General features: G+C 40.9%; 2 protein-coding genes across 4 annotated transcripts; one reads left to right on the top strand and one right to left on the bottom strand.

Moving 5' to 3' along the window:
* The first annotated feature begins 242 nt into the window (after positions 1–242).
* On the top strand, positions 243–7250 carry eed (embryonic ectoderm development). 2 transcript variants are annotated; one of them, XM_074627506.1, is made up of 13 exons: positions 243–449; positions 1777–1929; positions 2158–2250; positions 2348–2413; positions 2834–2959; positions 3137–3218; positions 4267–4358; positions 4441–4574; positions 4652–4757; positions 5573–5731; positions 5881–5954; positions 6910–7039; positions 7101–7250. In XM_074627506.1, the coding sequence occupies exons 1-12, from the start codon at positions 330–332 to the stop codon at positions 7034–7036; spliced, it is 1332 nt and encodes a 443-aa protein (XP_074483607.1). In that variant the 5' UTR covers positions 243–329; the 3' UTR covers positions 7037–7039; positions 7101–7250. The 2 variants fall into 2 exon arrangements, with proteins under 2 accessions (XP_074483607.1, XP_074483606.1); XM_074627505.1 differs by having other exon boundaries at positions 7110–7250.
* A 1433-nt stretch (positions 7251–8683) lies between these two features.
* pjvk (pejvakin) lies at positions 8684–12729 on the bottom strand. 2 transcript variants are annotated; one of them, XM_074627518.1, is made up of 6 exons: positions 12440–12729; positions 11451–11646; positions 10851–10992; positions 10623–10740; positions 9188–9234; positions 8684–9059 (listed from the first exon to the last, which is right to left on the bottom strand). In XM_074627518.1, exons 1-6 carry the CDS (start codon positions 12648–12650, stop codon positions 8712–8714), a joined length of 1062 nt encoding a protein of 353 aa, XP_074483619.1. In that variant the 5' UTR covers positions 12651–12729; the 3' UTR covers positions 8684–8711. The 2 variants fall into 2 exon arrangements, with proteins under 2 accessions (XP_074483619.1, XP_074483620.1); XM_074627519.1 differs by lacking the exon at positions 9188–9234 and having other exon boundaries at positions 8684–9013.
* Positions 12730–13440: the final 711 nt, after the last annotated feature.

A 13440-nucleotide genomic window follows, 5' to 3' on the forward strand; every position in this document is an offset into this window, starting at 1 on the left:
TGTGTGAGAAAGTATGAATTATCTATTTAAAATCCTACATGTAGGTAGACCTGAATGATAATTTCTAGGGTTGCACCTGCTAAAATTGGTCATTATTTAGTTATTCAATCAAAATGTTATTGTAAAAGATTTTTTTAAATAATGTTAAGTTAATAATTAAAGTTACACTCAAAACTAAAGGAGAAAAGCACAAATAAAAAAAAAATTCCTTCTAAATTTGACTGAAATATAGTGGAATTAAATGGAACTACAACCCGAGGAGTCAAAACTACCATACCCAGCAGCCCTTGCGGCTGGCGGAACCGGAAGAGGAGGAGTTTTGAGCCAAAATGAGGGAAAATAAAAGCATGTCCGAGTCTCCCTCTCAAGCGGGAAAAGAAATACCGGCGAAAAAACAGAAACTAAGCAGCGACGAGAACAGTAACCCGGATCTATCAGGAGACGAGAACGTAAGCTGTTAAACTGTGTTGTTTCTGTGAAGACGAATGAGCCATAAATGTGTTTTTAGAGAGTTAGCATCGAGCTAAAGGTGCTAGCTAGCTAGCAGCTTTGTTGTCATGTGAACCGGCGCTGAGATTCAGCTGAGATGAGAACAACCAGTCTGTCAGTCTGTCAACATACAGCACAGTTAGCTTCATGTCTCTGGAGGGAAAGGTGCTTCAAACAGGCTGTCTTTCTCTCTGTGTCTCTCTCTCTCTCTTTCTCTACCTCTCTCTCTCTTTCTCTACCTCTCTCTCTCCCCATCTCTCTCTCTCAATCTCTATGTCTCTCTGTCCCTCTCTCTCTCCCCATCTCTCTTTCTCCATCTCTCTCTCTCTCTCTCTCTCTCTGTCCCTCTCTCTCTCCCCATCTCTCTCTCTTTCTCCCTCTCTATCTCTCTGTCCCTCTCTCTCTCTCCCCATCTCTCTCTCTCTTTCTCTATCTCTCTCTCTCTTTCTCCATCTCTCTCTCTCTCTCTCTCTCTGTCCCTCTCTCTCTCCCCATCTCTCTCTCTTTCTCCCTCTCTATCTCTCTGTCCCTCTCTCTCTCTCCCCATCTCTCTCTCTCTTTCTCTATCTCTCTCTCTCTTTCTCCATCTCTCTCTCTCTCTCTCTCTCTCTGTCCCTCTCTCTCTCCCCATCTCTCTCTCTTTCTCCCTCTCTATCTCTCTGTCCCTCTCTCTCTCTCCCCATCTCTCTCTCTCTTTCTCTATCTCTCTCTCTCTTTCTCCATCTATCTCTCTCCATCTCTATCTCTCTGTCCCTCTCTCTCTCTCTCTTCCTCTCTCTCTCTCTATGTCTCTCCCTCCCTCTTACCAGTTAATGAAGGAGAGAAATCATCATGTTGAGTTGAATTAAGGTTTGAGAGATGATAAAACATAACTTGGGTTAATGAGGGATGGATGGCAGATAGCATCAGAGACATTTTGGTCTCTTTGCAATCATTATTTACCTCCTGTCAGCAGAGTTATGGTGCAAAACGTGTTATATTAAGATTATTGTGCAAGAATGAAGTGCTTCGAGGCTCTAGACATGAAGTAAATAATGTAAATACTGCCTGCAACATAAGCTCAGTACTGTAACAATATGCTAAGATAGATGTAATGCAGATTATTGTATACCTTATATTACAAAATAACATGCTCTGTGTGCACTGTTGCTTGTCACCTGTTAATAATATGTCTATAAGAGCTCCAGTCCAGATACGGGTTAAGTAATATTTTCCTACCGACATGGTAATCTGTCATTTGTGCAAGAGAAATATTAAACATCACCTGTAACTATTTGCATTTTGCAGGATGATGCTGCCAGTGTCGAGAGTGGAACCAACGCAGAGCGCCCAGACACGCCCACCAACACCGCCAACGCCCCGAGCAGGAAGAACTGGGGCAAGGGCAAGTGGAAGTCCAAGAAGTGCAAATATTCCTTTAAATGTGTCAACAGCCTGAGGGTGAGTACAGACACCGACATTAACTATATGTTGACAGCACGTTGTTCATTTCCTGTCCTCTCTATCAAAACCTCTTCTTCCATACAGCTTCATAACTGTTGGATCATCACAGTAGATCTGTAAAGGAGTACAGTCTAATCACACGCTTAAATCTCCAGCATATGTCAGGTGACTTGTGTTCATTTCACCCTCTGAATTTCATTAATAATGATGTAATGATTTCCACAGGAGGACCACGGCCAGCCGCTGTTTGGCGTCCAGTTTAACTGGCACAGCAAGGAGGGAGACCCGCTGGTGTTCGCCACCGTCGGGAGTAACAGGGTGAGTGATGACGAGGGATTTGAGCGATAAGGGATTTGAACATGTTGTGATGTTTGTCTTGTTCCATACTTGACCTGTGCTGTCTTTTCTTCTTCAGGTAACTCTGTATGAATGTCACTCTCAGGGAGAAATAAGACTCTTGCAGTCTTACGTCGATGCAGACGTATCCTTTCACTTGCTTGAGATGCTTTTTTAAAACTTCCTCATTGTCGTTCTGTCACTCAAACAAAGTTTTTGAGTTCAAGTTGCTTTCATTTTAAACAGCTGTTATACAACCCAGACGCCAGGAAGTCAACACAGATCAATACATCCCTTGTGTGCTGAGCTAAAACCAAACAATGACTGAATTAAGATAAGGGCATACTTGAAATGTTTGCATAGAAATGTTGTTATTTGAACAAGATAAGAATCAGCTAACTGGCACCGTGACAACAGACAAGTATTAAAGTGTTTATAGAGAAGCAGAGCCACTTTGGTATCATCCCATCAGGCTCTCTTTAGATATGAGTGCATCTCTGCAGACTGGGGAGGAAGTTCTGGTCTGGTCTTTTGTTTTAATTTCCTTTACTAAACGTGTATAAAGGCAGATGAGAACTTCTATACATGTGCCTGGACCTACGACACCAACACAAGCCATCCCCTGTTGGCTGTTGCCGGGTCTCGCGGCATCATCCGGGTGATCAATCACATCACAATGCAGTGTATCAAGGTAAAGCTGAGCTGTCTTCTCATAGCCAATAGATTTAATTAGCTTGTAGGCGCCCTGACTGTGTTTCCCTGGTTAAATTCAACATTACCCAGTGTCACATTTCTTCTGGGAGTAACCTCCTTCTGAATAAATCAAGATCATGTCTGCAATTTTAACCTTTTTTGTGTTCATATCCAGCATTACGTAGGTCATGGAAATGCCATCAATGAGCTCAAGTTTCATCCGAGGGATCCAAATCTCCTCCTGTCTGTCAGCAAAGGTAACAAAAACCTACAATTACAATAATAATACAATTAAACTATGACACAGAAAAGCCAGTAAAAGGACAATATGTCACTTATTCCTTTAGTAAACTGAATACGACATCAGTGACACGTGAAAATGCCCTGTTTGTGGATGCAATATCAACTTTATAGATGTGTTACTACCTTCTTTGTGGCACAAACATGTCTATAAAGTTTTAGAAATATGCAGGATAGTTGTTATAACCATGTGATTGTCAGGTGGTTCCTTAATCGGAGCCTCTGGTGGCTCAGGTAAAAGCACACAGCAGGGCTGACTAGATAAGCGTCATGTGAGGTTTAATCATTTATTCAATCAGGTGAATGTTGACTAAGCACACTTCATATTGTTTTCCAGTTACAACCTGCTTTTAAGTTGTTAAATTCACACCACGTAGGCCTCGCCTCGCTTAAAGGGCATCATGATGTTCACTGTTGGATCAGTGTAGAGGAGATGTCACTCATTTGATTCAGCTGCTGCCTCACGATCACTGGACCAACAGCTGCACGTGATACATTAATTAGATTGTAAAGAGCAACAGCAGTTCACTTTTGATGGAGTTACACATTAAACCAAGTAGTTTAACCTGATTTTCTTCCTTTTAAAGTGATAGTTCAGGTGTTTTGAAGTGAGGTTGTGTGAGGTACTTCTCCATAGTCTACAGTCGATGAAGTTTGGAGAAGCAGACAGGAGTAAAGCGGTGAAAATATAGCGTACACTTAAACAGATTTTTAGGTGTCTAAAATATGTTTTGCTGCCCCCGTCCTCAGCAGTACATTACTTTGCTCCTGTGCTGTTACTCCTAACTCCATCTACTGTAGGTTATACACTGACTATGGAGAAGAAGCATACAATACCACTTCAAAACACCCAAACTATCCCTTTAATGGAGGCAAAATTCTGCTGGTGTTTGTTTGTTTGACCAGAAACACAAACTGCTGGGATAATCTGTTAAACTCCTGAAGGGAAATAGAATGTTTATTGCATTGTTTTTTATTCATTTGTGACTGGACGTGTTTCCTCAGATCACGCCCTTCGTCTATGGAACATCCAGACGGACACATTAGTGGCGATATTCGGCGGTGTGGAAGGTCATCGTGATGAAGTCCTGAGTGCTGTGAGTATTTAGCCCCTCTGTGAATAACAATAAACCTCAAACAATACCTGGATTTAATGTTTTTTTTATGTTTATTTTTAAGGATTTTGATCTTCTGGGTGAAAAGATTATGTCATGTGGGATGGACCACTCCTTAAAGCTTTGGCGAATCAATTCAGAGAGGATGCAGAAAGCCATCCGCGGGTCTTATGAGTACAACCCCTCCAAGACCAACAGGTAAACAAATCACTTTTTATCAGTGTTGGCTTTCAAATCTTCAGTTTTCATGATTTAATTGTGTTTGTTTCCTTCAGGCCTTTCGTCTCACAGAAAATTCACTTCCCCGACTTCTCAACACGAGACATCCATAGAAACTATGTGGACTGTGTGCGGTGGCTCGGGGATCTTATTCTCTCCAAGGCAAGTTAGTAGTGAGTGTAAAGAGATTTATAGTGGCTACCAAGTAAAAACTGAACTTAAAATCAATTAAATTTACTTCTTTTGGCAACTAATTCAATTTAATTATCCATAATGACAAAGCAAAAACATGTTTTTATACATTTTTAATGTTGTCATCTTGGGCTTTTTTCTGACATTTTATAGACCAAACAACTAATCAATTAATCGAGAAAATAATGGTTAGTTGAAGCCCTGGTCTCTTTGTTATAGGTTGTTTTGTGTAGAATTAATTGCAAAAAAAAGGAAATTAAATCAATTTTAAATTAAATCTTACACAATAAAGTGCAAAAAGTGTTTTGAATACTTTGAGGCCACCTAGTGGTGATCTTAAATATGTTCTAGGGCTGATCTAACAATTATTTTCTTGATTAATCAATACATTTTCTGGTCTGTAAAATGGTGAAAAATGTAGATCAGTGTTTCCCAAAGCCCAAGATGACGTCCTCACATGTCTTGTTTTGTCCACAACTCAAAGATATTAATTTTACTGTCATAGAAGAGTAAAGAAACCAGAAAATATTCACATTTAAGAAGCTAAAATCAGAGAATTTAGACTTTTATTTTCTTAAAAAATTACTCAAACCGATTAATTAATTATAAAAATAGTTGGCGAGTAATTTAATAGTTGACAACTAATCGATTAATCGTTACAGCTCTAATATGTTCTATTCTGAAAATTCACATTTTCTGGTAAAATACAAACACAATACTGCTATAAATGTAGCTGTAACTATTTAATAACACGCTCCGTATTTGTCCGTCCTGTCTCGCTGCAGTCCTGTGAAAACGCCATCGTCTGCTGGAAACCAGGAAAGATGGAGGAGGACGTCGATCACATTAAACCGAACGAGTCAAACGTGACGGTTCTGGGACGCTTCGATTACAGCCAGTGTGACATCTGGTACATGCGCTTCTCCATGGACTTCTGGCAGAAGGTGAACTCTAGGAGTCTTAGATATGATTTGATCCCTAAAGTTGTTTTATCAGTTGAATGTTTTCAGCTACAATCACGACACCAAAAGTGCAGCTTAGATCTCTTTTAGTCTGTCGCTGATGTTTAGTCTCCTGTGATGCTGATTTCCAGATGCTGGCTCTGGGAAACCAGGTGGGGAAGCTTTACGTGTGGGACCTTGAAGCGGAAGACCCTCACAAAGCAAAGTATGGTTTTTATCATAACAGATAAGTGACGCTTTTAATCCTCGTTGACAGCCAGGACACTCCGCCTGTCACTGATGATGATAAATCCACAAAATATGAATATTATGTTTCATACCAGACTGGTGGGCTGTGATTGTGAAGCTGTTGGTTTTGTGGCATCCTTTCTTTTCCATATTGTCACGTTGCATTATTTAGCACAGATTGTGACGGATGCTCTAGTGAACAGCAAAGCCCAACAGTATGACACACTTATTGACATAATAACGTCTAAAGTAAATAGTTTCTGAGGCACAAACATCTTCAAAACATCCTCATTTATGGTGTAACGGGACATAAAAGAGGCACTGGGAATGAGTCAGCGGGTGTTTATTCATTCATTTTATTTGCTTAAAAGTTAAAATTACTTTAAGTGATTTTATTTATTTATTAATTATTTATTTATTTATTTTTCCAAGGATAAAAGGCCACACAACAAAACAAAATATAATGTATATAATAAAATAATATATATTTAATTTTATTATTAGTAATTTCTTTTTACTTCAATTAATTTATCAAGCAAAAATGACAATAAATATCTGTTCTGTTGTAAACTGAATGTGTTTTAGGGCTGAAACTAACAATTATTTTCATTTTCTTGATCAATCCTTTGGTCCGTTAAGGGTCAGAAAAGAGTACAAAACTATCCCTATCACAATTTGTCTTCAAATGTGTTGTTTTGTCTGATCAACAGTCCAAAAATAATCAGTTTACAATGATATAAAACAGAAAATCAACAGATCCTCACACTGGAGAGCTGCAACGATTAGTCAGCTAATCAATTAGTTTATCTATTTTGATAATTGAAAGTAATTTTTATGCAAAAATGTCAGAATGAAGTGTGAAACGGCTGCTGTATTTGATAGATTTCAACCAGCATGTATGAAATTTGTAAAAACGTCCTCTCCATCTGCAGGTGCACCACGCTGACCCTCCCCAAATGCACGTCGGCCATCCGGCAAACCAGCTTCAGCCGCGACAGCAGCATTTTGATAGCCGTGTGTGACGACGCCTCGATCTGGCGCTGGGACCGACAACGCTGAGTAGTTTTTACCTGAAGAAGAAGAAGAAGAAGAAGAGGAAGAAGAAGAAGAAGAAGAAGAAGAGGAAGAAGAGGAAGAGGAAGAAGAAGAAGAAGAAGAAGAACTTTTGGTTCCTGTTGTTTCCCATCCTCTACACTGCAAGAAATGTCCGCTTGAACATTTAATCTAAGAATACAGTATTTCCTTTAAAAAGAATAAAGGCAAGATGAGATGATTCCTTTTGTTTTCATTTCCTGTTTGTCTGTTGGCAGGATGTTTAAACATTTTATATCCAACAAAACATCAGCGGTTTATGTGAACACTTTGAGAAGAAAAAAAACAGATTGTTCCAAATCGTATATTTTAAATTAAGTAAAATTGAACAGCATGATGGTGAGATATTCAACCCTGTGTGCCTTCCAGATTTCTATGCAGTCTCGTTCATTCAAAATGAATCAATAACACAGAGACAAGTGGAATCATCTCAATCAACTGCTTTGTTGAAGGGAAAAAACACACTTTAAGACCCAACAGATGAAATGACCAAAGATGGATTTTCTTTGCAGTGTGCCACATTTTATATCCATTCAACAAAATAAATGAAGTTTTTTGCCCTTTTCCCCGACGTTCCTTTGCATTTTTTTTTTATTTTTTAAAACGCTTTCCCACTTTGACTATTGTTGCATCATTTACAGTAAAACCGTTTGACATTTGAGGCTTTGAGTACACTTAATAAAATGTATTTTGTAAATATATACTCCAGTCAGTTTGTGCAATTATTGAGTATTGATAATTGACATTTTAATTTGGCTAACTTGTGATTTTTTTGATCAGTTTTAAGAGTGAAGACGCTGGTATATGAAACTAGAAAACCTCAGAAACCCCTGGTACCAACCATGTCATACTAGCTTGTCATGAAGGAGGATAAACAACGCTCCAAATTTGCATCATGGCCATTTTCAAAGGGGTCCCTTGACCTCTGACCTCAAGATATGTGAATGAAAATGGGTTCTATGGCGAGTCTCCCCTTTACAGACATGCCCACTTTATGATAATCACATGCAGTTTGTTATGATTTGAGCATATGTTTCTATGCTAAATGCAGTACCTGTGAGGGTTTCTGGACAATATCTGTCATTGTTTTGTGTTGTTAATTGATTTCCAATAATAAATATATACATACATTTGCATAAAGCAGCATATTTGCACACTCCCATGTTGATAAGAGGATTAAATACTTGATAAATCTCCCTTTAAATAAAGGTAATTTTAAAAGCAGTAACATAAGTCAACAATTCCAAAATTTCCTTATTGACTTAAAGTGAATTTTCCTTTTCAAATAAAACTATACACACACATATTGGACACAGTGAAAGCAAAAGGTCCTGCTCTAAATAAATGATACACTTGGACCAGAACAAAAGCAGGCCGTCGCTGGCCTTCACACGATCCCTCTGGTCCGTTTACACCCAATACCCCCGCTGAATAATTCAGCATCTGGCAGCTCCAGTACACAAACGGCACGCGTGTAGAAATGGGTCGGTGCCAGAGGTGCACTGAAAGCGGTATCTTATATCAAAGTGTTCAGATCTTTCACTGGAACAGTTTTCATGACTTTTATTTGAAAGTTTACAAGAACGAACATCTCAAAAACATCTCGGTAAACAGTTATTTTTTGCAGCACCTGACTTCTCTTTCACCTCAGCGATTTGTGCCAGAGGTCGAAACAGGGCACCACGTGCAGCCGGACGTATTTCTGGCCCCCGGGCGTGCACTCCAGACATCCGTAAACAGTTTCCCGCCTCTGGTTGCCCATGCCGCAGAGCGCGCAGGGCCCCTTGGGGATGTTGTGTTTGAGCAGGTTAACCCGCGTGTGGGTGCTCTCTCTCAGGTAGGCCGTGGACACGTCCGTCATGCTGGCTGCTTTCTCGTAGTAGTCGGTGACCATGTCGTCCATGTAGGTGTCCGAGTGGGTGAGCTCCTCGAATGTTTGGTTATCTGAACACAGGTTGGATAAAACACCATGTATAATGAAAGTAATGGTGTTTTTAATATAGTAGAGGTCGTTACTGTACCTGCTCTGAAGGGGCTCCCGTAGATGATCCCAGACAGGAAGCGGCGCAGTCGACCCATCGAGAAGTGGCCGATGAAACCGCCGAGCTGCTCTCTCATCTGCTCACGCTCAAACCCACCTTGAGACTCCGGAGCTACACAAAGATCTACCACAGAGGAAGTTCAGAGTCGACTTTAGAGCAGCTTCTAGACGCTGTGAATCAAACATTATGGCAGCAATGCAGGTGCATTTTACTTTGATGTCTTAAAATGTCCACGGAGAAACATCCGTTAATGCTAAAGTTTAGCCAGTTTGGAGATCAAACCTGTGACCTTGACATTATTAGCACTACGCTCTAACCATCCAACCTGATCTCATGGGAAGGCAGATAAATAGCAGGACATTTTAAGGACGTTCCACATGTCATGAGAACGCATTTGAGGATTTTCATTTATCATTTCACGCCACATTGTTAACGTGGGGCAACAAAACCACTTAAAAAAACAACAGGGTTGGGCTTCGTATAAGTACATAAACTAACTAACTAATGGCTAAACCATCAGAGCTAACTGGCCTGCTTTTATTTTATTTTTTGAGGAAACAGCCTGATTTGAGGAAACATGCTTTCATCATGTTTCCTCAAATCAGACTGCAGCTTTCAATCACGAAGAGACTCAATTTTCTGATCTGAATTCAGATGCCTTATTCATTATTTTACAAAACAGAATTAAACCGGGACAGACTAAACAAAATTGGAGAAGTGTTGGACGTTCAGTCGGGTGTGACCACCTCCCAGTTTGTCCTCAGTGGAGGGGAAATAGCTCGCATGTGAGTAACTGCAGACATCACTATTATTAGCGAGCCATGACCTTGGCGTTATTAGCACCATGCACTGACCATCTGAGATAAGCAGCCTGTGTTTCTCTCAATTAATCAGGATCAGAACAAACAACAATGGATCCATTTGGGATGTTCAGTCAGGTGTGACCAGCTTCCAGGTTAGCTCCTGTGGAGGGGAATTAGCTCCGATGGTAGGCCGCTCGCTTTGCCCACGTTTCTGCAGAGCGAAATACTCTATTATCTAAAATAACGCCACAGCAGCAGTGAGAATTGTTTTCATTGTGCTCAACTTCAACATGTTTCCATCATGTTCCCTCAAATCAGGTCGGAGATTTCAACCCTCAATCTTCTGATCCAAAGTCAGACACCGTACCCATTAGACCACTTTGTCACATTAAACATAATCTACGTTGTAATTTCAGGTGCCACGGTTACTTGGTCATAAGACATAATGACACCATAACTGTAGAGAAAGATCCTTTTCATGTTTAAAGGTGGATGAATAGTTAGAGTGAGATAAGAATGTGTGGCATGAAGACAGCTGAGGAGCCTCAGGCGTTGATGCAACACCTTCAATTACTCCTCATCCTTTAAGTGCTCTGTTCACTTTCATCTGTTAGTGCTGGATTAAAGTCGCAGTCAGCAAAACTGTGGTGCAGTTTCTAATTCCAGCAGTAGATCAGAGTAGGGGAAGGATGGAGGGAGTCTTCCTACCAAGTCGCCCGTCCAGCCGAACAAACAGCTCACAGATGCTGAAGGCGATGGTGGTGTGAGCCGGGATGACGATGGCCTTGTCTCGACCTTTGGGGTTCCTGCCGTCGTCGATCTGAAACTGAAACACAACAGAAAGATGAGTGACGGGAGGAATAGTGAATCCAGTCAGGAAAAGAACCTGCAGATTTTGCAATATATATTTTGCCATCTGTATTTGTATGTGTTTACCCTCATGGTGGTCCCTCTCATGCCGGCGTGGACGGTCAGCGAGCACTGACGCGTGGTGCGGATGCTCTCCACGGCCACACAGAGAACGGTCCGACCGCTCTCCTTGGACTGACGCACCAGGCAGTGATCCAGGTCCACTTTCCTGAGAGAGCGGAGAAGGAAATGTGTCGTTTTGGTTGCGTATTCTTGAGTTTGACACCTCTTAATGTCAAACAAGACAGTCTTGTATTGTCCTCCTGTATGGAGCCTGTCCTGTATGTGTGCCAGTGTAGAATAACATAATCATTTATTCATCCTTACAGGGAAACCCGTCTTCTCACGTTCCCTCTGACACAAGGAGGTCAGAGGTCAGGTATCAACTTATAGCCGTTGTTTGGCAAACAAACATGAATCTAGATATCTATAATATCTCATTTGCATGACAGCTGACTCTTAACATCTCTCTTTTCAAAAAAAGATAAATAATTAATGAAAAAATAGATAACCCAACCTGGTTATTAATAAAACATAACAAAGATGGCTCTTAATCTAATCAGCCTGAAGTGATACGACGATGATAATGATGTTGCTATGACAACCAGCAGCGTGTTGTTGTGTTACCTGGAGTTGAGCTCTCGCAGTAAGGTGGGCACCTCCAGCTCGTGTTTGGTGACGATGCCGAACGAGGCCTTGACGGCCACAGAGTCCGAGCCGCTGATGTTGAATCCCACGTCGTTGATGAGGTGGTTTCCTAACCGGCCGTTCAGGGCCACGTCTGATTTGTCCTCGTAGTTGAGGAGCTGATAAGAAGAAACTCCTGTTTCAGGATAAAAAAAGAGGATGTAATCAAATTATGATCCCACTACAGTTTAGAGGACAATATTGTGCTTTTTACCCCACTACAATTTAATTTGACAACTAAGTTACTTTACAAATTAATATCTGAAATACATACAAATACAAATAAATACATTATACACTCAAAGGGGGCATTTTTTCTGCATTGAGTGCTTTTATTTTTGATATTTAAAGTACATTTTGCGGAGAGAGGCCGAGGCCGAGGCTGCGGCTGCGTGAACTGTGCAAGAGGATATAGCCTCAGAAACTTGCTCCCAATGCATCCTGGTACATGTAGGCACTGCCGGCACAGCTCCGCAAGCAGGGGAACTCCGCTTTCTGGGTCAATATAGCACACACTGAGGAATTTATTACTTCAATCGACTACTTTTACCATCAACACTGATTTGACATCCACATAAAAGTTGGTGAATCTTCCCTTTAACACAATCAACCCACTGGTCAGTCATTGCAAACTCATGCTGTGCAGCCAAACATTATTCAGACCCACAAAACTTTATTTAAAATTCTTGCGGAGATCCCAAAATGTCCAAAGATAACAAATGTGTCAGATTAAATTATGGGGAAACGTGTATAAAATGATGCATCTAGAATATTCCCATTTGGTGCAACCATAATAGAACATGGCCTTGGATTTTATGATATTGTATCTCAACCATGAAGGAACTTAAAGGGGAAAAAAATTATGTTAAAAGAGCCCAATTCAACCAAACCTAACATCTCACAACAAATACTCCAAAGTTGATCTCTACCTGCTGTGATCTCCTTCTCCCCTACCAGGATGTCTTTCAGAGAGAAGGGGGTCGAGGCGTACTTGTTCTTCTTCCAGAAGTGCCTCTTCCTCTTCCTGGTGACCAGGCTGAGGGGCTGGTAGCGGTCGGCCTCGCTCAGACTCGGGACGGGGATCAACCTCCCCGTGTCCCCGACCTGCTTCACAAAGTTCTTAGTGGCTGCGCTGAACATGTCGACTTATGCATGAGCATCAAACCAAAAAAGAAATATATTAATCCTCTATGTCAGTCAATTTGCTGGCCTTGTTTGGTGAGCTCTTCTCTATGGGGAAGCTAATTCGGGAGTGTTCTTTCAGACTTGTGAAATGTTAAATAATGCAGGTGGTGTGTAAGGGAATATGGGACAAGATGTGTGTTAACCTGATAGGTCACTGTAGGCCTGCAGCTTCCTGTCACATGACCAATGAGGTGGCAAAACAACACATTATAGGATCATTTCTTACACGTTTTACCAACACATTATCTCAAACTTTCCTCCCTTGCCTCTCTGAGCTTCCGTACATTTCTCTAAAAGCCTGAAAAAATGTTTTTTGAGGGATGTCTCTGCGTTTTTTGTAAGATCTAATGTTTTTTCTGGAGCTTTTTTTTTGGATAACGTCCACGTTTTCAGACTGCTGAGCCTCTCCACTCACAGTGTGTGTCCTCCGCACGATCATGGGCCGATCTGTCCTGTGGTTATACTGCTGTCTAGTCTATACATCCAGAAATAGCCTCGATGTTTTAGGTTTTAAATGCCACATGTAAGAAGCTTGTTTTTTTTTTTAACCACAAGAGCTGAAGTCAGTTTTCTATACATCTCTCTCCCTGTAATCTTTTTACATCTTGGCCAAACGTGGTCTTGTAGAAGCTATAAAAAGTAGTCATCACACTGCAATTTACACTTAGGCGTGCAGCCAGGAATTTCAGGATTGAAGACTGAAAAAGTGGATTATAAGTAGCTCTCACCTGGAATCACCTGGTCA

The sequence above is a fragment of the Sebastes fasciatus genome, chromosome 24, assembly GCF_043250625.1.
Source record: "Sebastes fasciatus isolate fSebFas1 chromosome 24, fSebFas1.pri, whole genome shotgun sequence".
NCBI classification, from domain to species: domain Eukaryota; kingdom Metazoa; phylum Chordata; class Actinopteri; order Perciformes; family Sebastidae; genus Sebastes; species Sebastes fasciatus.

Excerpts from the sequence above, each read along its gene's own strand:
- eed (XM_074627506.1), top strand. The coding sequence starts at position 330 with ATGAGGGAAAATAAAAGCATGTCCGAGTCTCCCTCTCAAGCGGGAAAA. Across the intron at positions 2,414-2,833 it reads AGTCTTACGTCGATGCAGAC|GCAGATGAGAACTTCTATAC; the intron begins GTATCCTTTCAC and ends ACGTGTATAAAG. Across the intron at positions 2,960-3,136 it reads TCACAATGCAGTGTATCAAG|CATTACGTAGGTCATGGAAA; the intron begins GTAAAGCTGAGC and ends GTTCATATCCAG.
- pjvk (XM_074627518.1), bottom strand. The coding sequence starts at position 12,650 with ATGTTCAGCGCAGCCACTAAGAACTTTGTGAAGCAGGTCGGGGACACG. Across the intron at positions 11,647-12,439 it reads GGAGAAGGAGATCACAGCAG|GAGTTTCTTCTTATCAGCTC; the intron begins GTAGAGATCAAC and ends ATCCTGAAACAG. Across the intron at positions 9,235-10,622 it reads TCGGCTGGACGGGCGACTTG|ATCTTTGTGTAGCTCCGGAG; the intron begins GTAGGAAGACTC and ends CCTCTGTGGTAG.